The following is a 26,680-nucleotide window of genomic DNA, read 5'->3' as shown; positions in this document are numbered from 1 at the left end:
AGAAGGAATGTATGCATAATTCGATAGATTTAAAACAATAAAATGTTTTGTCAGAAAAGCCCTTTCTGACATGTATATATGAAATCATACATATGAAATGTATGATACATATGAAATCATACTATGAAATCTACTGAAATGTTAAATACTTTTCTGTAAAAATTTTCTGTTTCATACATGACTTTTGGGCTGCATTTGTCGACAAGTGTTGCTAATAACGATCCTGAATTTGTTTTGGTAACAACACATAGAAACGTGACAGTCTTGTGTCAGAAAAAAATGTTTTCATTGATGGCCATGAAACTTAGGAAATAGGCTGGGCCTAGTGGTTTGTGCCTATAATCCCAAGTACGAGGGGGCTGAGGCAGGAGGATCACTTGATGCCAGGAGTTCAAGACCAGACTGCGCAGCACACCAAGACTCTGTCTCTAAACAACATACATTTTCTTTAATTAGCTGTGCACGGTGACATACACCTGTAGTCTCAGCTACTCAAGAGGCTGAGGCGAGAGGACTGTTTGAACCCAGGAGTTTGGGGCTGCAGTGAGGTATGACTGTACCACTGTACTCCAGCCTGTGCAACAAAGAAAGACCTTATCTCAAAAATCAGAAACAAAAAAAAAAGGTGAGAGAGAGAGAGAAGCAGCCAAGAAAATTATTTCTGACTCAGAGAGTTATCATACTTCTTAAAGCTATCATTTTACAACATCATTTTAAACAGGAGCTGAATCCCATCACAGACATTATATTTATATATTCAATTAAACATTATCAGTACAGATTTATGCTTTGCTCTGAGAGGTAGATTACTCTGAAGCTAATGCAGGCTAAGATTTAGAGCCTCACACTTGCATAGGTCATTCTAAAATCCAAGAACTAGGGGGAGGCTGTGGGCTTAGCAATGTAATGATAATTTTGTAAAATGTCCAAAATAAATTTTTATGTTATTTGAAGCTTTAAATCCCATATATTTTATGTCAACCTGAGGCCCCATGAAACTCAGGTCTATCCCTGGTTATCACTTTAAATGTTCATTATGCTTCTAATGCCATTTGTCAATCAAACCAAACTTAGGTTGAAAAAAAGTAATTTCTCATGGATCTCCCTGAGATAATGAAGTACATTCAGTGTACAGACAGAAGCTCAAAAATATGTCAGATATCACAGTGAAAATTTCATCTGTATTCATTCGTGTTATAACCATATTAATGAGGGCAGCTCTAATTCAGATCAATCACAGCCATTTATTTATTCCAGGTAATATCTTGGGGCCTGGGGAACCAAAAGCTGCAGGCCAATGTACGGGAAGCATGCAGGTGCAATCAACACCACATACATTTATAACGTGTTTTAAACTGAATGTCCAGTATCCTAGGATAATATGCCAGTTAACATATTCTATTGCTATACGTTCTTTTACAAATTTTATTTCTATAGTTGAAAAGTTTAATTTTGTTTTAATCTTTGTGTATTTCCTTACATAGAAAGGAACTCTTCTTCTAAATGGAAGTATTTTGCCATCTTAATTTTCATGCTTTTCCTTCAGCAATATCAAAATCAGAATAAAATTAATAAATACTCCCTCCATAATATACACAATGAACTCAAAACTAATGCCAGTAGAAAAATAAATACTAAGTTTCCCTAAATTCCATTAGTATTTTTATTGTTTTGTCACTTATTTTTTCTTTTTTTTCAAAGATTTTAGAGGTTTTCTCCTATATATGTAATATCTACTCCATTGGGGGGAGTTGTCTTAGAAAGCTAAGAATTTATTATTAATGTACCTCCTACCAATAAAAGCTCCAAGACAAAGAATGTGATTCTTCAATGAGCAGTACTTACCTCAAGAATGACTCAATTAATTCCATGCTACAACTTTAACCATATTTTTACTAAATTGTATTTAACATTGTACATAACCTGCTCTAAACAGTATCAACATATTCTAGTAAAACAATCCAATTTTCATCTATCTCTACGTGATAGCTTTCTTTCATGCTATCCAATTTTCATGCTATCTCTACAAAAAACTATATGTCATATATTTCCCATTATTTGAGAATTGCCTAATACTATATATTTATTACATATATTGTATGACATATATGGTTGTTTTAGACACATTATGGTTCTCTAATAATTAGTTTCATAAAACTTGTTAGGTACAACATACTGGATTCAGCCAAATTACAATTTAAATGTATTGTTTTGTGAGTGGATTATTGCAATAAATTAACCAAAATTCTAGTTAACTGTAAATCAACCCAAAAGTCATTAATTGAACTGCAGTTGCCATAGATATCATAAAAGAACAAAAGTTCAATTTCCCGATTATCTATCTTATCTGCCTATTATGAAAATCTTCATCTGGAAGGGAGTTACAATGGCTTACAAAGATACTAAATATAATATAATAACATAAATGAACAAGGGTTAATAATGGGGAGACCCAGAAAGGAATCAGTAACAGGAATGAATCAAAACATGCTATGCAGAACTTCTTGATGTATTTGTTAGGTCACAAATTTAGTTCTGAGAATTGTGGCAAAAATTGAAAGCTTAGAGATTTAAAGATTCAACACAGAAATTAAATGCAATGATTCCTGATATGAAGACCCCTTAATGACTTTTCTCAAGGAATTCATGAAAATAATACTGTGGAATGCAATTAACAACATTAAGGCCAATGTCTCCACAACAGACATAAAGAGGTGTTTTCTAGGACTTTTTCCTTATGGTATATTTTAACTGCAGTCCAACACCATTATATCAAAGAGAACTTCACCCAGTGAAATTATGGTGGGACTGATAATTCACCAACTTTGTGAGAAGCTGATTCTCCTTTCCTCTCATATACTACTTACTCCGAACTAGCCATACTGGCCTTTCTTTACTTCCTCAGACATAGTAGGACACTCCTGCTCAAGAGTCTGTGTTCTTGCTGTTTCCCATGCCTGGAATTCACTTTCCTCAGGTGTCCACTTTGTTCATTCCTGCATTTCCCTCTGGGCTTTGTAAAAATATCACTTTAGGTGAAGCTGATCACCCTTTTAAAACTTACAACTTTTCAGCCAAGCGCGGTAGCTCACGCCTGTAATCTGAGCTCTTTAGGAGGCTGCCATGGGTGACTGAGCTTAGGAATTTGAGACCAGACTGGGCAACATGGCAGAACCCCATCTCTACAAAAAAAAAAAAAAATTAGCTAGGGTGATGATGCCAGCCTGTGGTCCCAGCTACTCAGGAAGCTGAGGTGAGTGGGAACATCTCTTGAGCCAGCGAGAAGTTGCTGTGGGCCGAGATTGCGCCATTGTACTACAGCCTAAACAAACTGACTCTGTCAAATAAATAAATAAAATAAAATAAAAATTATGACTTCTTTATTGACACCCTTTATTTCTAATTTCTTATTTGATGTATCGAAATTATTTATCAGCATCTCTTACATTCTTTTTTTAAATTTGATTTTGTTGTGTCCCTCACTAGAATGTAAACTCTGTCATATTCTTGGTGTCCTTATCTTCATTTTCAGCCATTAAGACTACGTTTTGAATGGCTGTAGTCAGGGTTTTCATGAAGATTTTCATGAAAAAGGCTAGACTAATAAAATGCGGTGTCAGGTACTTGTGAACACTCTTTGGAGTCTACATCAGTGACTCTCAAGGTGCTTTCTTCAGTCCACCAAGGTCCTCACAATTTCTACAGAAATTTTTGGACCACTAAATTTTCCATAGAAACTCTTTAAACTATTAAGGGTTAGTGCAAGTACCCAACTCATTTGGTATTCATATCTAAAGTTAGGACACAAGTGTCATTTGTAGATTAACTCAAAGTTCTACAAAAGACATGCTGTTAAGAAATAGTGCATTACTTTGCCAACCTCCTATTTTGTATACGTCCATACAGTGATTTTAAAATCCTTTGTTTCAGGAAGGATGCTGGATGATTAATGACGTTCTAAGTTTTTCAGAATGTTCCACTATTTCTATTTTTGCTTTATAATCATCTTTCTGTTAATCTGCCTGTATTATTGTCAATTTTCTTTTCCCTGGATTATCTGGTTGGATTCATTACCTAATAACTGAAGGTTGAAGTGCTCATTCACTGTGGTCCAAAAATGACCCATGCTTACTGTTTTCCAAATAGATAGAGTTGATATTTATTATTGCAGAAATCTGTGTTTGGTAATTCATCTACTCAATAAAATGCATTTATCTGTGGTCATTCCTAACCACACACAGAGCAGCAAACAATCTGAGTGTTCTGATTCACACAATCCAAACAAAGGTTGAAGAAGGCAACACCCCATCTCCTGACTCTGCTTCTATAGTGTAAACAATTATCCTTTTTGCAGTCTGTTTGTTGACACATTTTTCCTATTTTGCACTTTCTGTTTGTGGTTTTGCTGTTTAAAACGACCCCCAGATGTAGCGCTGAAATGCTGTGTAGTGTTCCTAGGCACAAAAAGGCTGTGATGTTCCTTAGGGAAAATACTTGCATGTTTCCTTAGGGAAAATACAGGCATTAGTTATACTGTGTTGTCTGTGAGTTTAACATTAATGAATCAATACTATATATTAATTAATATATATCAAATTACACAGAAACACACATGAAACAAGGTTAAGGGTTGATTGGTTCATGAAAGTGTTGGGACCACAGTCTCACAAGAATCTAATCCATATTTCCCCTACGAGCAATGGTTACCTATGCACCAATTCAGTGTTCACAGCATCTTTACAAAGATAACTATCATATATGAGAGTCAACTGTACATAAACTGTCACCTATCCAAGAGAAATTTTGCTCTATTTTAATACACTTGTAAACTAAATTCCACTTTCACTTACAAATAGAAATCAGGCTGAGTGAGGTGGCTCATGCCTGTAATCCCAGCCCTTTGGGAAGCTGAGGTGGGTGAATCAATTGAGGTCAGAAGTTCAAGACCAACCTGGACAACATGGTGAAACCCTGTCTCTGCTAAAAATACAAAAATTAGTCAGGTATGGTGGCACATGCCTGTAATCCCAGCTATTTGGGAGGCTGAGGTGGGAGAATTAGTTGAACTTGGGAGGCGGAGGTTGCAGTTAGCTGAGATGGCACCATTGCACTACAGCCTAGGCAACAGAGTGAGATTCTGACTCGATTATAAAAAAAAAAAAAAGAATTAACCAATAGGGTAGCTAGACAGAAAGGTTGTTTGCATTATTTGTAGCTCTCCCTCTTAAGTATCAGACAGCTATTAAGATGCGACAGAACAATGATTTTAAAAACAGAATAGAGTGCAGAAAGTGGAAAAGGTAAGAAAAAGGGTTTGAATCACATGTACTATATTTTGTATTTCTTTCTTTCCAAAAACATTGCCTTTTAAAATGTCTAAAATGTGAAATAATTCCAAAAAGCCACATTCAAGTATATAAAACATTCAGTGTAAAAATAGTTATGTATGCTTGCATATATTTCTATGTAATTTATATGTATAGTCAGATTATTTCATGCTAATTAAAACATAAAATTTAAATGTTAACCTGATTCCTTATTTAAATTAATGTTTCTTTTCCCAATCATGTTTTATTACCTACCAAATGTGGTTGACATAAAATCAAATACATTTGAAATATATACAGTGAGAAGTAAAATGAGGCTTATCTAAGTAACAGAGCACTAACCAATGCTCCCAAATATTTCTGAGGATTCAGTGTCAATTCTCTGATAAACTGACAATGAAGAAGCCACGAGACAGAATCAAATTTAAGTTCTGCCAGCTGTTCCTTCTAAAACACTGAAAGAGATGCAATTCTTCCCATTCCAACACCTTCTTAGGAAGTAACTTGTGCTTTATAGCTCCACTGACTTCCAAGAAGTATTTGATGAAAAACATACATGACTCAAGTGAAGATGGGACCAGAGATAGTGCAAATGAATGAGCATCAGAGAGTTGGAAAGAAAAATCCTCCTATTCTCTGACAAAAACAAAACAAAACAAAACACATACACACAAAAAACAAAAACAAAAAACAGGAATAGATAAAGGCAAACAAGGCAGCAAGGAGAAACTGTCTTAGCAGTGGGCAAGTGCTAGCCCTACCCTTGTGCTTCCCTGAGAGTAAGAGCTTTTTTTTTTTTTTTTAAATTATACTTTAAGTTCTGGGGTACATGTGGAGATCGTGAAGGACACCTAGGGCACAAAATTTTAAAAGGTGCTAACTCTTAGATTCCTGTAAGTTCTGATAGCAGAAAAAGATAAATAAATATAGATGGTGGATATCCTGGCAGTAAAAAGAGATGTTTCCTCTGTGCAGTTTTTCCTGTTTGGGTTTATAATTTAGCCTATCATGTTCTATTGTTCTGTATGAATTCAGGGATATGTGCTTTTGAGTCAGTATGGCACAAGTTCTTTTCATTCATTTTATTTTTCCCACTACGTCCAGCTAATTTTTGTACTTTTAGTAGAGACGGTGGTTTCACCATATTGGCCAGGCTGGTGTCAAACTCCTGACCTTGGGATCCACCCACCTCAGTCTTCAGGCATGAGGAACCCGCCCAGCAGGCTCTAGTTCTTAATAAAAATAATAATAGTAGACAAAGGTATCCTTCGCATTTTGTTGTAGATCAGCATAAAATATAAAGGAAAACTCATTGAGTCCCTGAAAAATACTGACTCAAATTACTAAACGGCCAATAACACTTTTCAATAAGTGTTGTATCAATAAGATACAATCAAGCTGAGACAAATGTGAATCTAGAATTTAGCCTCTCTAAGGAGACACTGCAACAAAACCAACAGAGGTGGCACTTGCAATGACCATAGTCTTATATACCCTTTAAAATTTAAAAATTATGTACTAGTTATAATTTGGTGAGTAGTAAATTATACCCTGGTGGTAGGTGGGAGGAGAGCATGCATTCCCACAGAATTTTCATTCCATGAATGGCAGGGAGTACGGGAGGAGGCATATTACCCTAAGTTATGTAGTGATGAATTTGTGATGCAAAGGTAAGTATGCTCTCCCCTCATTCAGAGGTTTCTGCTTGGATGGATAAAATATAAATACATCTATCTGAGTGGATACATTTGCTTCAGGTTTGAAGAGTTTTACTTTTCACCTGTAGGCTAGCCTCACTGCAGATATCATATAATAAATCTCCTTTTGGAGACTCTGGAGCTTTTGGTAGGTTTAACATGCATTTTATCAAGAAACCTTAAGTGTTTGCATCTCAAATGTAGAGAGTTTGCCCTAAAACTCATTTTCATCTGGATATAGTCAACAGACATGATTATTTTTGTTTAGGAAAAAATACTAAGCTTCACATTTTCTTCAGCTTTATATTGCAAAATTACATTACAGGAAGTCCCTGTGGATAATTACTTTCAGCATCAGGTCATTCATTTCATTTAATTTGTGAAAAGAAGAGGAAAATAACCTCTGCTCTTCATTTTTCTTCTGTTTTTTCTACAACACCTGCCTACCCAAATTGATTTGTTAGCAATGGCAACTCCTAAAAGCCTGGCAATAATTCCCCTTTTGGACACTCTGTGCCCCTCCTCCTATACGTCAGTAAACTTTCAGAATTGCAAAATATTTTGTTTCTACTCATTTATCTTCCCAAAGTTATAAAAATGCCTGTTTATAGAAGGAAGTAAATTTTATCGAGATGTTCAGTGCCTTTTCCCCACAAACTGTGAGAATTTCACTACTCTAAAAATGTTATACAATCAGTATTAATTTTGAACACTTAAGCTGCTGATGTTTAAATGCTAGCATTTGTGGAACTAAAATGAATTTTTCAAACTCGATTCTGAATTTAGAACTGTATGGATTATAGGATTGGTAAACCTCAGCGACATGATAGGTTGGAGCCAAAGTTCAGATTCAATGATGTTCTGACCTAAGGCATGGTCAAGAAAGAGAGCGAGAAAGGAGAGAGAATGAAAGAAAATTAACTGAGAGATTAACAAGCAATCCCATTTATCAACTTCCATTAAACATCACTTTTCTTCAGTAGAATCCTAATGCACTAGAATCTCTTGCCTCCTGGGAAACCCACAAGGATATCATTAGCTTTCAGGTTTTGAAAAATATTTGAGAATAGAACAATCCTCTCGCTCTGTCTCTGGGTTTGTGTGTGTGTGTGTTCTGCACTTTCTTCAAATGTGAGATTTAAAAAGTTATCCTCTGTAATTTTAATTCTGATTTGATTCTGAATATGTAAACTATTAAAACAGAAGCCAAATCCTGGAAGTTTTTCTGGTATATATAAAATATTACTTGCTGTGGACAGTGGGGTACACCTGTTGTCCCAGTTAATGACAAGACTCCATCTCTAAGCAAAAATAAAATAAAATATACAATACCATGTATCACTCATCAATAATTGCCAAAAGACATTTCCCAAGTATTACCCATAAATAATTACCAAAAGGGGTGTCTGTGTTGCCAATTCTGTTCTTACTCTAATATTTTATAAATATAACTAGTATCTTCTCTTCCCATCAGAAATAACTTTTATTTAACATTAGATACTTTATATATTTCAAAGCATTTTAGCAGAAGTTATCCGAATCAAAGCTGACTCCAACTTTGAGGAGAGAGACCTGGCATCACAGTCCCTTGGAGATAGATGAGAGAAAAAGGAAAGGTAATTTAAAGGACTTGTCTGTTGTCACAAGTATGCCAATGGGATGACTAGTTGAGTTCATCCTTGTTTTTCCCTTAGACCAAGCTTCTCCAGCTGAAGGCCTGGAGGCCACATGCAGCCCAGGATGGCTTTGAATGCAGCCCAACACAAATTCATAAACTTTCTGAAAACATTATATATATTTTTTTCTTTAGTTCATCAGCTGTCATCCATGTTAGTATATTTCATGTTTGACCCAAGCCAATTCTTTTTCTTTCATTGTGGTCCAAGCAAGACAAAATATTGGATACCCAGCCTTACCCTTTAGGTTGTTTAAAAAATATTATTGAAAAGAAAACACCGGAATTAGGACAGTTATAGAAAGTAGCAATTGAATGCAGAATAAAAATATGTACCACTATTATTAACTGCTAGTCCTTAATGAATGTTTTCTGTACATAAAACAAGAAGTTCTCTATGTATATTAACCTATATAGTCTTGACAACAACTGTATTACATGAGATCTATTACTAAACCCATTTTACAGAAATTAAATAGAGAAAAACTGAGCCATTTCAAAGTAAATGGCAATGCTGAGATTCACAGTCAGATCTTCCACATCCAGCACCACAGAGAGAACTACTAGGCTAAACTCTCTCTCCGTGCACTGGCATAATCATAACTCATTACTATCTACGTCATCTGTATCAGGTAACATAGTCAAAGACAAGCATACAACATAGGAACTGCCGCATAACTTTCAATTCTATATGAGAAAACAAAACAAAACAAAAAGCTTCCATCTTACTTTTCTAAATTCCTTAATTCCTGGGTTCAACCCCATTTCCTGTCTGTACCTTCAATACTTATCAGGAAACCAACTGAAATCTTCTTACTATCTTTGCTTTGAGAAGGATGGGTCATACATGGAACATTCCAGATTGCCACAACCTAGCTCTTCTTTCCCTTCCCCACCTCTTTTCCGATTGTTTATTTCCTTCAGCTTGGTGTGTGGCAGATTTGAAATAACGCGAGGACCATCCTAGGAATTAGAGGGATGCTAATATCCATGATTTCCATCATCAGGGTGGTATAACTATCATTCAAATCCAGACCTTTCATTCTCCCAGCCCCCACATCTTTCCATTGCACTAGACTATCCTGGAACCCAGGGCTCACAACATTGTCTGAGATATGAGAGTAGCTGTAGATACTCCCAATGTCAGCCCCGAGGAAATCATGCTGACTCAGGCACAAGATTCCATAACGTGGAAACTGGAGTGTCAGGCCCCCACACCCATACAATGTATCACCACTGCAATAGGCTATCATTCTGCCTGGAGGAGAGAGCATTTGAAAAAGGTTGTTTTAGTTTGTAAAACCGAAGAAGAATGAGAAAGGTCTGAAGGGAAGGGTAAACAAGAGCAAATATTGGAATTTGCTATGAAAGAAGATACTGGGCTTCCCATTTAGCAATTTTAAGAAAAATAATTTTTGAAGAAATAGATTTTGGCAAAAAAACATTTATTTCATTATAGCTTCCTTCAGTGCATTCACCAGTTATTTCAAATCATATACATATAGTCTCAAAACCTATTTTTCCTTAGATTGTTTTTCTCAAGGGATAATACTATTAACAGTAATAATAATAATGCAATCATGGCTTGTATTAATAGAGGGATAGAATTTATGCCAAAACCAATTGACTTATAGATTGTCAGATTATTGAAGTTCAATATTGACCTTCATGTTTTAGGATGCTGAGAAGACAGCACAGCTAAGTATAAGGACAGTCTGAAAACTCATGTCATACAAAATGCTTGAGATCACTAATTATTTAATCTTTTTAAATGCTTACTTAAAACAGTGTGGGGTATAAAAGTGTTGCCTTCAACGATCTGAATAGCCAAATGTAATCTAACATCCTAGAAATAAAAGTCATCCTAAAACTCAAAATCCTCTCACAGCAACCCTCACAGTGCCTCATAATTTCATGAGCTTCCCATGCATTCAGTAACCATCCAGAGTACCTACAGATGCTATGCTTGGATTTGACACAATCCCTTTCCTCATTAAGCTCACTAACTTTTTAAAAAAATGTTTTATTATAAAAAATTCAAACATACACATTAAAACAATATACTCCCATGTATATTGCCTAGTTGCAACGATTGTTATTAGCTCACGTGTCGCCAATAGCCTCTCTTATTCTCCACCTTCTGACACTGAGGATTGCACTGAAACGAATCTCCAACAGCATATCAGTTCTCTCCATATATATTTCAAAGTATCTCTGAAAATAGGTACTCTCTTTTTAAAATAGAACCATAATTATATTATCTAAGTGTTTTATGACTGATTAGATGTTTGATTATACTAAGAAATTATTATAGATATTTCTTAGAAGCTCACTAACTTTTAAAAATGCATTTTTGGCCAGGTGCAGTGGCTTACACCTATAATCCCAGCACTCTGGGAGGCCGAGGTGGGCAGATCACAAGACCATCTTGACTAACATGGTGAAACCCTGTATCTACTTAAAAAACAAAATTAGCTGGGCATAGTGGTTCAAGCCTGTAGTCCCAGCTACTCGGGAGGCTGAGGCAGAATAATCGCTTGACCCAGGAGGCAGAGGTTGCAGTGGTCTGAGATCACGCCACCACATTCCAGCCTGGGTGACAGATGGAGACTCTGTCTCAAAAAAAAAAAAAAAAAATCATACGTATTTGAGGCTTTCATGTGCATTTGCTATTTCTCTTTATGCATACAACAGCCTTGTGAGGTTGGTATTGTTGTTCTTATTTTAGAAGGGAATGAAATGAGGAAATAGGTTGTTTGAAGTCACATCATTTGTACGTAGGGGAGCCAGTATGCAAACCCAAATCATGAGACTCTGAAATGTGTATTTTTAAGACAACTCCTGCATCCACTAAGGGATGGACCTCAGGCTACTTGATCTGTCATCAGGGATTTGTACAAAGAATTTCTGAATTTCTGAATTCAGGCTACTAAAATAAATGAGTGTCGAAGCCCTAAGAAACTTTAATATTAAAATACAATAATAAGAATATATTTTTTCTTTTAGTGAAAATATTTGATAGTCATATTTATATTCCAGTATAAATCAATTATATAATTTGATAAAATTATATAAGTGCATTTTATGTGCACTTTATGTGCATTTTATGACCAAAATTATATATTTTATATTTTTTGCTGAATTCCAAGATGATACTTGGAAAAATAATAAAAAGAGTTGTTGTATGACTGTTGAACCTCTGAGATAGCTTAAAGTCCTTCCTCCTTAAATTTTCTATTTCTGGCACAAATGTCTTAGCTCTGGTGAGGCAGACGGTTAAAAGTTAACTGAAAAACTGGACTTTATCAATGTGCCAGAGTTCACAGAGAAATTAAACTTAAAAACTGGAAGCCATTATCGGTGTGAAGAGAATAGCGTTGAGAAAAACGTACAATTATAAGATGTTAATCATTTGAATATGATTTTAGTCATAAACATCCACTGTGAAATCTTAATTGGATCAGAAACAGAATGCGCTTCCTCCTCTGACCCTGACCCGGAATCTGCACTCACTTGTATATATTTTCCATCATCAGTTGCACTCACCTTTCCCACAGATGATCTAATCAATGGGATAAACTATCTTGTTTCAGATCATTACTCTTCACAACTGCTCTTCCAAAAGCACTGAATGCAGCTGTTCTGCCATAGGTAAAAGTCTACTTGCAAGTGTTACAACCATCAACCAAAAAGATAACTTAGCATTTGTATTAAAGCTTGTGTTTGTAATTTCAATATCAAGAGTTAAACTGTATCTCATCATTAGATACTAACCTTGTAAAAAATCACTTTTCTAAGGTGTGTCTGTGCCCTGTAAGGCAATTGATTTTATTTTACTCTATATTACAGACTATATGTTTCATTGCAAGCCCTATGTATGATGTTAGCCTTTCTAATGTGATAATTTTTCAATATAATAATTTTCATCTATTTCATTGGTAATCATTTTTAACCGTTGATAGCTACATTTTCTTAGGTATAATTAAATCAAATTCCAATTACTACAGCTCCCCAGTATCTGCTTCTCTCGATTAAGCAAAACATATCAGTTAACCACCTACATTCAGCTCTTATGATTCAGTTGAGAAAATTATGTAAACTGCGTCAGGGATAGAGTTGATGAGAAATACAGAACTGAGTTTCTCAGATATTTTATGGGAAAGAAAATGCCGATTTTTATCTTATTTCTCCTTCATTTCAAAGAATCAAGTGCAGAATGTGTAATCTTTTCCTCTCCATACAGATTCCACTCCAATATGGACCCTTAAATGACTCACAAATCAGAAAAATCTAATTTAAGCATGGTTTGACTAATTTCACTGGTGATCATCACAAATGTTTCAAACTCACATCTGTTGAACATTATGTATGTGTTGTCCAAATTTTGATTGTGTGTTTTCAGTTAAATACCTTAAAACATGTCAGCATTTTAACGAAGGAGATAAGCAAACATTCTAAAGGAAGCATTCTTATCAGATAATTCTGCACTGTTTACACACACAACTTGCTAGAATGATGTTAATCATTTTGGTTCTGGTACTTTAATTACCATTCCTGTAACACAGCCCCATCTTGAGAAATTACTCCTCTGCATTTATCTTGCAAAAGACAAAGATTCTAGCCTAACTAGAAATGTAGATGGCCTCCCCATACTGGCTTGTTTTTCTCCCAGTATCTTTTGGCTCTCTTTTTTTGTTTGTATGGCAAAAGGACAGAAGGTAATTCTCAGGCTCTTGGTCTGAGACCTACAACTGACTGAAGCAAACATGGGTAAAATTTCTAAACCCTCAGTTAAACTATTTTGCTAACATATATTTTTTTCTTTTGAGGCAGAGTCTCACTTTGTAGACCAGGCTGGAGTGCAGTAGCACAATCTGGGCTCACTGCAACCTTCATCTCTGAGGCTCAAGTGATTCTCCTGCCTCAGTCTCCCAAGTAGCTGGGATTACAAGCACACGCTATCATGCCCAGTTAATTTTTTTTTTTTTTTTAGTAGAGACAAGGTTTCACTAGGTTGGCCAGGCTGGCCTCAAACTCCTAATCTCAAGAGATTCACACACCTCGGCCTCCAAAAATGCTGGGATTACAGGTATGAGCCACCATGCCTAGCTCTAATACATTTTTGAAATTGCCATGTAAACTTCTACTTGCTAAAACTAAATTACAGATTACATTACTATTCAACAATTACTTGTTAGTCATTCATTTCCTGTAAATTATAATCAATTTATGTACTTGGTATGAACTGAGTCGTGACTCTCCCCATTTCAAAATTCATTAGCTGAAACCCTAACTCTCAATGTGACTGATTTGTAGGTAAGTCCTTTGTAAGGTAACTAAGGTTAAATGAGATTATATGGTTATGACCTGAATCCCAAGCACTGATAGCCTCATTAAAAGGGTAAGAATTTTTTCTCTTCTGCCATGTGAGGGCATGGAGAAGGCTGTGCTGTCCTCAAGCCAAGAAAAAAGCCCTCACCAGAAAGTGACTTTCCTGGCACTTTGATCTTGAACTTCTCAGTCAGAACTATGAGAAAGAAATTTCTATTGTGGAAGTCATCTAATCTGATATTTTGTTATGGAAACCAGAACAGACAAATACGATACTGAAATTGTATCTATATTTAAAATATGATTGGTTGATATTATGACAAAGTAGTATTAATTTTAGTTCAAACTCTTCTAACATTTTAAGATTTGAAAAAAAGATAATTATTGCATATAGACTGCTGATATATCTTCTAGCTCTTCTCAATCATAATTCTAATGGCTGTTCCCTTACTCTGTTTATTATCAAACATATATATTACTCGAACTCTAATATAAGAACATCTCCTTTCTAATTCATGAAGGCTTTCCAAAGTTTCAATAAGTACTGACTAAGCAACGGAAATATTATAAGCTTTAAACAAAAATAATTAGAACAAACTGTCATTACAAATTTTTTTCAACACTGAATATAATTTTATCAATTGTTTCTATTTCAATCTTGTAAATATATTAAAATGTCATACATCAGATTGTAATGTTTTGTGTTAATTCTTTAAACTTGTAGGACTCCAAGTGTTTATTATTTTCCAAAACAATGTTTCATTTGTAATTATCACGACTAAGTATTTGGGGCCAAACCTTACAATGCAAAACAATTCTTTAGATTTTGTAGGCAATGTGGGGAGAAAGCTCTTATTTTTAACTCTACATTAGCAGAAATTTTCCTGCAATTCTCAACTATAAAGCATATTATTGCAATATTCAGAAAAAAAATAAGCAAAATCAATTGACCTTTGACATCTTAAATTGATGTGTTTGTGAGAAACACAGTCAATGGCTGCATAAAATTATGAACATGATCAAACAGTATTATAGATTTAAATCTGGCTCACCCTGCTCATTCTAAACATGGACAACAGATTGTACTGAATAAACCCTTGCACCTCCCTCAAATCAGCAGTAGTATTTATTCCCTTCTCTAATGAGAGTTTAGATTATTTTACATCTCTTTCAAGATTTTAGAACATTCAAACAATATTCATTCTGTGGAGGAACCTGGCAGACACCACCTTTACTAAGTGATCAAATTCACCATCACTGTGAATGAGTCATGTCAACATCTTCTATCTTCTGACGTGACACAATGAGAAGGGAAAAGCATCACTTCTGTCTTACACTTGCCAAAAACACATTCCCTGAAATGTATGCATTAAAAAGAAACATGAGATGGGCCCAGATTGTGGGATATTCTACCCAATTATGAGTCAAGAATGACAATGAAAGACTCAGGAACTATCCCAGATGGGAAAAGTCTGAGGAAACAGGTCAGATGAAAGGTGTGATATTGAACTGGTTCCTGCCAGAAACAAGTATCTAATATTTCATTAGAACAATTGGCAAATTTTAAACATATGTTGTTAATTAGTAAATAGTATCATATTAATGATAATTTCCTAGCTTAAATAATTGCTGCAGTCATATACGATATTACTATTTGGAAAAGCTGGATTAGAGAATAGCACTTTGAAACTTATTTACAAGTTTGAAATTAGTTCAAAATAATAAAAGTTTAAAACTTTACCACTTTGATCTCATTATACAGATGAGAAAATCAAAACTTACTGTTTCAGGGCTGTGTTAAAAATAATGAGAAATTGCTTCTTTAACCTGGAGTTTCTGCTTACTGATCTTTCTACTATACAAAGCTTCTCTCAATATAGTTTTTAGAAAACTCTGCCCTATTTTCTAAGAAGATAATTTGTTTTTGCTTTGATTTTAGGATTGTATTAAAAAGATACAAAATCACAGAGGTTGCACCAGGTGTCCTCATGCAAGCTTTTGTTCTTGGATCTCTGAGTTCCTTCTATGTGGTAACCACCTCCACAGCTGTTGGTTAGCTGTGGAATTTACTGCTTTCCATTGCCATAGGTTTACCTGCTTGGCTTACCAACCAGACTGAATTTTATGAAGGAGTTTATTTTTTAAAGTTTCTATTTAGCACATTATCTATCACAGAATAAGTATGTGACAAATATTTGAAGGAGAAAGAGAAAAAGAAGAAGAAGAAAACACAGAGGGTAGCTTTAACAGCATGCAAAAGAGATTTTCTTAAATACAATGTTAAGCATGTTTGTACAAACTGGTGTTTGTCCCAGGTAATCAACCTAAGACATATAATCAATATAAATCATACAAAAATGATGAGGACCCAATTTTTCCCAATATGGTCCTTGCCTACATATGCTCAACCCAGACAAGGCTCAGTAACTGTCCTGCTGCTTATCTAATTCTGTCGTGTATCCTGGTGAGTCATGGAGGGCTGCAGATCCTGTGACTCTGTATCTATGAGCAATGCTCATAAAGCTTGTCCAAAGAATAACAGTGCACTTTGCAGAGAAAGAACTCAATCGTCATTTCACTTTATATCTTGTCCTTTGCACCAAAAGCCTCAATAGAAATACAATGGTAAAACACAACTAATACACACTTTGGTAGACCGAGGCAGGCAGATCACCTGAGATCAGGAATTTGAGACCAGCCCAACCAATATGGCAAACCCCTCGTCTCTACTAAAAATACAAAAATTAGCCAGGCATGATGGTATATGCCTGTAGTCCCAGATACTGGGAAGGCTGAGGCAGAAGTGCTTGAACCAGCAGCAAAGGCTGCAGTGATCTGAGATTACGTCACTGCACGCCATCCTAGGTAGCAGAACGAGACTCCATCTTCAAACAACAAGAACAACAACAGCAAAAAACTAATATAGACTGCATTTGAACATTTTTGCAGTTTTTGTCACAAAATAGGAGGCAAGTAGATTGCATATAAATACAAACATGTTTAAAAAGACAGGATTTTACATGATTTTGATCAACATACATAGACAATCAGGAAGCATGCAGCTCAATCTAGAGTGTCGAGTTGGGCCATATTCAGAAATATAACTGAAAGTCTTCCACTCTGTCCAACTTTTACTTGCATAACGCCTTTGGTAATCATAACCTTCATTTCTAAACTAAGATGTCTTTTTTAAAAGAAATAGCCATATTAAGCTGAATAAATCATGGGTTTCTGCATTTTAGTGGCACAATCTAACATAGGTTATTTTTTATTGGAGTATTATAAGAGCTAAATATAACTGCCAAGAAGTATTTCTAAAAATCTGAACTTATTCACATCTCACAGAGCTAATCCATGACCAAATTCCTTTTGAAATCACCAGGAACTCCACACTTCTATCAGGGAACTAACAAAGAACATGCGCCTTTACAAATTACCTCTGCTTATAAAGTTATTATGAAATGGTGTTTCTATTCATTCCAATAAAAAACAAAAACAAAAACTGTCTTTGTTTTCTCCTGACTTGACCTGACCCTAGGCAATCTACACTTTCAGAGGACGCTGTTCCTGTTTCCCTTTTCCCAACAAAATCTATAACCTGTAAATTTTACTATGATGACTACGCCGTTCCCTGCTGCTCACACTTGGCATCCATTATTTATCTTTTCCATATCTAATATAAAAATTTCCCAGTTAAGGAATCTAATTTGCAACCCAAGTTTTTAAAAATAAACACAACCTATTTTCGACATGAAACTTTCTTTTTTGGAATTCTGAATGTATCTTTAGACATCAGGAGGCAGATGATTTCTTGGTCAGAGATACTGCTGAGGTAAAATTAAGTGCATCGAAAATGCTCACCAACACTTCCAAGTAAGCTTAAATTTAAAGCAAAGCCAATCCTGCCAACAGCATTTCTATGTATTCGATTTCTATGGGGGAATAGGTATAAATTTTCCCTGAATGAGTTGGGAAGAAAGGGAAATAGCAAAAAAAAAAAAAAGAGCAAGAGTGATGTTAACAGCTAGGGAAGCAACTGTGGAAGAGGCACGAAACTCACATTTCAGTGAAAGTAATGGCCTAGGGCACAGCAATGGGCTGGCAGCCCATTACAGTTAGAAAGATGAAAAACACTTAATACCTGGAACAGAGGCTGAGTGGTTTGGTAGATAATTCTTTTTTTTTTTTTTCCTCAGATAGTTAGGGGACATTAAGTGAGTAAAAGACTGGGCTGAGGAAAAATACAGTGCGATGCAATAAAATGGGTGGAAACTGTGACCTACTGTAAATAGCCAGGGGAGGGGTGAGATAAAGTGAAAAGGAGAAAAGAAAGGATCCTCCCCACTTCATTTTTTCCATATAAAAACAAGAAAATGGGCATGATGGTAATTAAGATATACATGTAAGGAAAGGGGCACTGTTATTCTTTAAAAGAGAACTCACACACCATTTATTAAACTGGCTAGCCATGTGCGGAAAACAGAAACTGGACCATTTCCTGACATCTTACATTAAAATTAACTCCAGATGGATTAAAGAATTAAACATAAGACCTAACAACATAAAACCCTAGAAGAAAACCTAGGCAAAACCATTCAGGACATAGGCATAGGCAAGGACTTCATTACTAAAACACCAAAAGCATTGGCAACAAAAGCCAAAATAGACAAATAGAATCTAACTAAACTCCAGAGCTTCTGTACAGCAAAAGAAACTATCATTAGAGTGAATCAGCAACCAACAGAATGGGAAAACATTTTTGCAATCTACCCATCTGACAAAGGGCTGATATCCAGAATCTATAAAGAACTAAAGCAGATTTACAAGGAAAAAAACAAACAAACCCATTCAAAAGTGGGTGAAGGATATGAACAGACACTTTTCAAAAAGAAGACATATATGAGGCTAACAAACATGAAAATATGTCCATCATCACTGGTCATTAGAGAAATGCAAACCAAAACCTCATTGAGATACCATCTCATGCCAGTTAGAATGGTGGTTATTAAAAAATCTGGAGACCACAGATGCTGGAGAGGATGTGGAGAAACAGAAACACTTTTATACTGTTGGTGGGAGTGTAAATTAGTTCAACCATTGTGGAAGACAGTGTGGCAATTCCTCAGAGACCTAGAAATAGAAATTCCATTTGACCCAGCAATCCCATTACTGGGTATATATCCAAAGGATTATAAATTATTCCATTATAAAGACACATGTACATATATGTTCACTGTGGCACTGTTTACAATAGCAAAGACCTGGATCCAACTCAAATGCCCACTGATGATAGATTGTACAAGGAAAATGTGGCACATCTATACCAAGGAATGTTACGCAGCCATAAAAAACGATGAGTTCAAGTCCTTTGTAGGGACATGGATGAATCTGGAAACCTTCATTTTCAGCAAACTGACACAAGAACAGAAAATCAAACACTGCATGCTCTCTCTCATAGGTGGGTGTTAAACAATGAGAACACATGGACACAGGGAGGGGAGCATCACACACTGATCTTGCTGAAGGGAAATAGTGGAGGGACAGTGTGGGGTGGGAAGATTGGGGAGGGATAAGATGGGGAGAAATGCCACATATATGTGACAGGGTTGTGGAGGCAGCAAACCTCATTGCCATGTATGTACCTTTGCAACAATCCTGCATGATCTGTACATATACCCCAGAACCTAAAGTACAACTTAAAAATATATATATTTATTTATATATAATATATATAATAAAATCACAAGTAAAAAAAAACTCAGACTAACATCCAAGGGCTCCTTCTTTAAGTCTATATATTTAGAGTCAGCAGTTCATCAATTTTTTTGACAAGCAAATGATGGAAAGCTAATGATATGGGTTGTACCATCAGAGTCTAGCACAGTCCAGAAGTGTGTGCCCCAGTGATTCCTGAGTACGGGCTCTAGAAGCATTCCTGGCCTCATCCAACAGACACTTTTACTTTGGTCTTGGATTATCATATGTAAAACCCAATTCAGTAAATTACCTAAAATAATGAGCTTGAAAGCCATGTTGCAGCCTCATTATCTCCATTGTCTTAATGACCAAATTTTATTCACTGCAGAGTCATTTAATTGATCTTGCTGGTCATCTGCCATTAATATGGACTCCAAATCTGAGAGCTAAAAAAACTCGCAGACATCATTTCTCTAATATTTGAAGTTTCTCTTTAAGGATTAAATTTTTTACCCACTAATTGTATCTCTGCCATAGTTTAATCATATGTAGATAATTTTTTAAAGCTGCATTGTTAAGCACTGCCAAAACAGACATTCCTATAATTAACTGGAATAAATATAAACACCATTAGAACATAAAATAATGCCAGCTTTCATCTGAGGAATCACACAGATAACATGTGACATGTAACAAAATAGATGATCCATAAATAAGTTAATTTATAATTAATATGTAGTGAGATATAAAATATGATAATGTCCAGAGTAATTGAATGTCATAAATAATTTAATTGGATTTATTCAGTAACAGAATTGAATTGTAGATATCATTTTTCTATTTTAGAGATTAGAAAACTAAACCTTAATTATATTAGGCAATTGCCCCTAAGTTCTACAACTGGTAGAAAGTGGTAGAGCAAGAATATAAAACTGATGTCAATTTGACATATACTGTACTTATCTGTTACGTGATCAAGTTAAGGCATATAATGTATAAACGTCATCACTTATATTTTCCAAATTACCCAAGTAGCTAGATTTGTGTTAGAATGACTAAGAATGTCACCATCTAACTAGCCTAGACTGAATATACATCTGTGAAAAGCACTGAATAATCAGGTTCTTTCTTTTCTTTCTATGATTATCTGCCCAGCTATTTCTCCACATCTTCTTCTATAATTTTTAGTTCTTTCTGTCCTATAAACATTTCCAGGCATAGACATCACCTCCCAAACTGAAAAAAGAAAAAAATATCTATTTTATTTACCCAAGTAATAAAAACTGTACTTAAGTCAAAGTTTTTGTTATATTTCTGCTTATTCAGACCACCAAACTATTAATGGAAAGAATCATTTCATCATCTCAAATATAAAATCTATAGCACTCAAGTTCTCCGCCACTTTTTTCCAAGGGTATATAAAAATTGTTCTTATAAGGTCTTACATTTGTCTCTCTTATCTATAAATTCTCCCTCCATCTCAAATAATTTTACAGTCCTTTTTTCCCTGTATTTTAGCCAATTAAAATATTTCTTTTAAAATTAAATCCATTTCTATCCTGGACATTTTTCTCTGAAAGGCGATATTGAACTCCCGATATACAGCATGCAAAAGAAAAAAGCAAACTAACTTTTCTGTCATATAAATATAAGTGACCTTCTTTGATTAGTTGAAAGGGAAGTACATAATATTTCTTGTTACCTAATCAAGAAACCACATGATTTCTCTTATAAACAAAAGACCTTTGCCCAATAACTTTGTATGCCTGTGGAATTTAAGTAACATAGGGACATACCTCTTCATAATTTTAAATTGACTTGTAGGCATTATATGGAATAAACTTTCTGAATTATTATGTGAAGGTTATGAAATTCAGAAGAAGGGCATTTAAATTTTAAAACTATTGATTTTTAGTTGAAATGTCAGCTTCACCCAAGCAGCTCCAATTAATACCAAATTAAATGGCATTTAGTTTAAAAATATTTTTGCTGCTTTTAGAAAATTTTACATTGTCACAAAATATGATTTTACTTAATAACTATTACTTTCTTGTATACATTACTTGAATATTACAGATCTGTCCATTGAAGAATGTTCGATGACTTTGTTGATAAATGTCCATTAAAAATGAATAAAATTAAGAGCTAGTTTCCTAATCAAATCCTAATCATTATAGTTACTCCTCTTGATTTCTTTATAAGAAAACAACTAACAAGGGAGTGAGACAGAATTTTAACACACACACACACACACACACAGTGTATATGACTGTGTTACTGTTAGAATGGCCATAAAAAATATATTTGTGCACAAAACACCTTTGTGTTTACATAAGTTTAGGAAGGAAAATGCTATGACTGGGCCAAAAAACTAATAAAAACCCTAATTCACATCCCTAGAAACCTTTAACTTATTAACATCCTTTTGTTAACAAGGCAGCAAAAGTCAGTATTTGTAAAATACAGACATTAAAAGAAATAACACATATAATACAGATTACCTTGATTGCCATAGATACTCATCAACAAAAATAATTTTCAGCCTTTCTTAAGGTGTGCTCAAATGAAAAAAGGACCCAGGGAGTAAATCACCAAGATTATTCCTCTATCTTTCAAAGTTGAAGAATTGATTTATAGACAAACTCATTAGTTAGCTAAGCTTCATTTTACCAGGAAGACCCACATAAAACTGACAGAGTGAAGTGTAAAAATACAGAGGCGCAGCTTTCTTGCTAAAATTCCCTACTTAGAAAACCTTCACCAGTACTCAGTACCAAACTGAAAAATTCAGTACACCTTTACAAATAGTAAAATAATTGAACCTGAAGTAAACTAGGAACTGGGAACATGATATGACAATGGCAGAGAAAAGGGCAGGCTTTCTAGAAGCACCTTTTGGTTCAGGAAGCTTTCAGTGAAAACTCCTTCTCAAATATTCAGACAGAAGGAAGTTGTGAAAACCAAAATGTCTATCCAGCTAACACTCAGACACCCAAAAACTGCACCAGGAACTGCCCATCACTTGTCTAACATCATTTCTAACTGACTTCTGCCCACAATCATTTTTAATCCACAGCAAAAGTTTTAAAGCAAGCTACAACACACACACACACACACACACACACACACACACACACACACGAGGTGCTATCAAAACAAGATTGCTAAGAAATGCAGATTGGAATTGTTCATGATTTAGAAAAATTAGCCTCAATAGTTTCATGTTGCAGTTTTTCCACTGCAAGTATCAGGGAAGGATACCTGAGTATTAATGTTAGTATGAACACCATTTTCATAATACCCTAAAAGCAGCAGCTGAAACCAACTGGCTATAAGAACTTACTACTCTTCATTTACTATGAATAGTCTTGCTCTGCTTTGGTAATGACGGCTTTATCAGTGTGTTATCATGATAGCAAACTAGGCCTCTGTAGAATCCTCATCTGTTTTTAGAAATGAAGCATCATTCCCTAATATACAGCTTCGCCGTACTGAATATAATACCTTGATTACAACTTCGCAGTGGCTATTACCAAAGATTTTCATAAACTCTTTCACAGAAATGATGTCACGTGTTGACCATCCCCATAGGAAAAAAAAAATAGCAGTTTTTCATCCAACCACAGACATGCACAATAATCAGTTACAACTTTGAAAGGTCACATACCCTACCTTTCCTACATAGAGGGGGTCTGAACCCATGTATTCCTCCAGAACAAAGAACTGATTCCACACCCAGCTGCGCTTGGTCCGGGACCTCCCTGTTTGGAAGTAGGGCTTTGATCTGGATCTTGAGAGTTCTGCTTGACTCATCCCAGAAAAACACAGGAAAAGGGCTATGAGCTGCAGAAAATGGCAGAATTCCACTTTGCCCAACTTCATCTTTTTTTCTTCTTTCTTTTTCCTGTGTAAGAAAAAAACCTTGACAAGAGGAAAGGCACAGTTCCAGTTGGCTTAGTAGCTCTTGCCTTCGGCAGGGTGTCAGCTGGAAGTCCAGAGATAATAATTTGTAGAGTATAGGATTGGAAGAGGTCACCACTGCTGAATAGCCTTCGCCAAAGAATGGTGTAATAGGTACCTATCAGAACAAAGAGAAGAGCTGGTATCAGGAACCAAAACATATAATAATATTTAACATTCATTTGCTAACTTACTATTGATCTTAAGAATATACAAATTTTCTAAGATTACACAAATATCATTATTTGTATAATTATTAAAATATTAATTATACACTTATAAAATCATAATAAACACTGGTATATTTGTGAATCACCTAAATACAGCCGATGCAGAATTATCTTCATCTTATAACACAGCTTTAAAATATCATTTTTCTTCTAGGGCATTTTATTTGAGCATATGGTTTATTTTACACAAATGTGGAAGCTTCATTTTAAAAATAATTTTAATATAGACCTATTTTTTTATTTTATATTACAGTGATTTTCATTCGTCGGTATTAGAATGTGAAAGCGAAGCAACTCAAAGCAGAAATTTAACCAAATGGGAAGGACATATGCTGGTTTAAATCTCTTCTGTGAAACTGTAAAGAGAAATAAAGTATGAGGTGACTCAAAACTGGTTGATTGATTCTGAGTCACAGAACACCAGCTGTTTGATGTGTTCTGATTTGATTGTGATCAGCTGAAAAGCTCAGTAGTTTCCATTTTCCACCCTTCGAACTTATTGTCATGTATGCTGTGTAGCATGTTAGATTATGCTACTGCAATGAGTTTATTTGTTATTTTACAATTATTTATTGAGCATCTTGCGGCATGAGTTGCGCATAGTAGGGCCTCCCTCCACAAACATTTACAGAATTGAATTATATTGATCAACAGAAGGGTGAGAAAACTCAGCTGTATTTGTGAGGCCCATTCATTGTTGGCATGCACCCAGGAGGTGCTTTAACAGCAGCATGGAAAAACACTTTTATTCTAATGTCTATTTATTTCAGTTACAGAATTCTGATTATGCAAGAGATATAAACTCAGCTACAAAACCAACTTTCAAACACACCCCTAAAACGCAGAGTAATGAGAATTTATGACAAAGTGCTCACTTAAATCACCATGTTGCACTTTGGTTTATGAATTCATTTTACTTCCTATAAATAAATCAACAATAGAATGATTAAGGCAAAGAAGTATCATTTGCTTACTTCTGTTTTTTTTTTTAAGGATGAGGATAAAAATATAGTTTTAAGAACATAAAGCCAAAAGATGCTTCCCTATTAAAGCAGAAAATGCACTATCCTGAGCTTTTCAGTCCCTTCTGTTAGAAGAGTATCTGTTATAAAAAAATTTATCATCAAATTTCTTAAGAAAATACTATAGTTAGTAGGAGAAATGTGAAAGGGATATATAAATACATACAAATTTATCAAATATTTTAAATAGTTCATGCAACTAGAATAAACGGGTTGCAGTGACTTTGTGCAATGAACTGCTAAAATGAATGCATACATTTAAAATATATATCCATAAAGTTGTGATATTCGAGAGGGCATTTAAGAAAGATCCAGTGTTCATCTAATGACTGTATACTAAGAACCACTAGAATGATAACTCTTACTAGAGCACATTAACTGCAGCCTGTGCATAGAACACAATCTCCGCAAATCCAGATACCTTATCCTAGGATGAAAAATAAGTGTATTCCATTTAGAAACCACACTAGAGGGCCAGTTGTTCTAGACTTTGAATTATAAAGTACAAGCAACTTGGGATCATGCCTTGATGTTCCAATGTACCTTAATTAAGTTGAAAATTTATTGTAGGTAGGTCTGACCAACCTGCCTGAAAGGCACGCTTCCTATCCTTTGAAAAGGCAGGTAGGTGGTTAAACTTTGAACAGCATATGGTGCGCCAGTGTAGGGATGAGTCCAGTGATGAGATGAGAATTGTGAGGAGTGGTCTTAAGTAAGAACGACTGACTGTATGGGAAGGGCAAAGTCATGGAGCTTCTTCCTTCATCTAGTGGCAAACCAGTCTCCTGGTGATGGGGAGGGATGGTTTAGAGTTGTGGTCAGATGGCTGAGACAAGCATGTGAAGCCTGTGGCCACAGGACAGTTCCTGTTTCACTACTCTCCCTTCTCAAGAGAATGAAATATTTCTTAAAGATGATGACATAAACACTTTGACTCCTGAGAATACATATTTTTAGATGCAATAGAGCAAAATTATATTATGTAGGCTACTTTATGACTTGAGTGGATGTAGTAACATTGTTTCAGGGTGACAATACATCCAACTCATAAAAAACTAAACAGCAAATGAACTTTTGGAATTCAACATTTGAGGAGTCAGTTACCAGTGAATACTGTGGGTGTCTGTATCAGATAAAGATTCAAATTCTGGGCCTGTCTTAACTACATAATCTTGGATAAGTTACATTCTAAAAAGTTCCAGAGATAAAGCCTTAAGTCGCTCATCTAAAAAACAAAGACAGTAACAGCAGCTATTTCACAGGATGAAATTAGTAAATCATGAGATGCCAATAATAGCGCCTTGCAATCAAAAAGGAATTTTTAAAAAGCTGTTGGGATTGTTATCATATGTTTTAGTTTGAAACCGGCTACATTAAAGTTAGGTTATAGGTTGATGTTAGTTTTCATTTTAATGTTACCTATGTTAAAATATTTTAGACAACTCTTACACCAAGTGAAACCATTTTGATAGTTATAGTTGGTTCCAGAGAACCACATGGTCATAAATCAAAATATCAAGATGAATACAAAAGAACCATAGTAATATATATATGATATATATGTATTATATATATCATATATATAAGTAATATATATATATGATATATATATAAGAAATATATATATACTTCTTTTTTTAAAGGCATGCCTTCTGCAAATTTTTAGAAATCAAACACAAATATCAGAACTATGGAAATTTGAGTTCACTAGGTGTTCGCTGATGAGAAAGAAAACACGCAG

The 26,680-nt window shown here is 35.0% G+C and overlaps 1 protein-coding gene across 5 annotated transcripts in view; it reads right to left on the bottom strand.

The window, feature by feature from the left end:
• Positions 1 to 26,680, bottom strand: part of CDH7 (cadherin 7) — a 134,436-nt gene that overhangs the window by 97,910 nt on the left and 9,846 nt on the right. For all 5 annotated transcript variants that reach the window (XM_054244290.2, XM_078346976.1, XM_078346974.1 and 2 more), the window contains exon 2: positions 23,400 to 23,805. In XM_054244290.2, the coding sequence (XP_054100265.1) occupies positions 23,400 to 23,609 (210 nt within the window). In that variant the 5' untranslated portion in view covers positions 23,610 to 23,805. The remainder of the gene's footprint in view (positions 1 to 23,399; positions 23,806 to 26,680) is intronic.

Source organism: Callithrix jacchus, chromosome 13, assembly GCF_049354715.1.
Source record: "Callithrix jacchus isolate 240 chromosome 13, calJac240_pri, whole genome shotgun sequence".
Lineage (NCBI taxonomy): Eukaryota > Metazoa > Chordata > Mammalia > Primates > Cebidae > Callithrix > Callithrix jacchus.
This window is presented reverse-complemented; position numbering and strand designations above follow the sequence as displayed.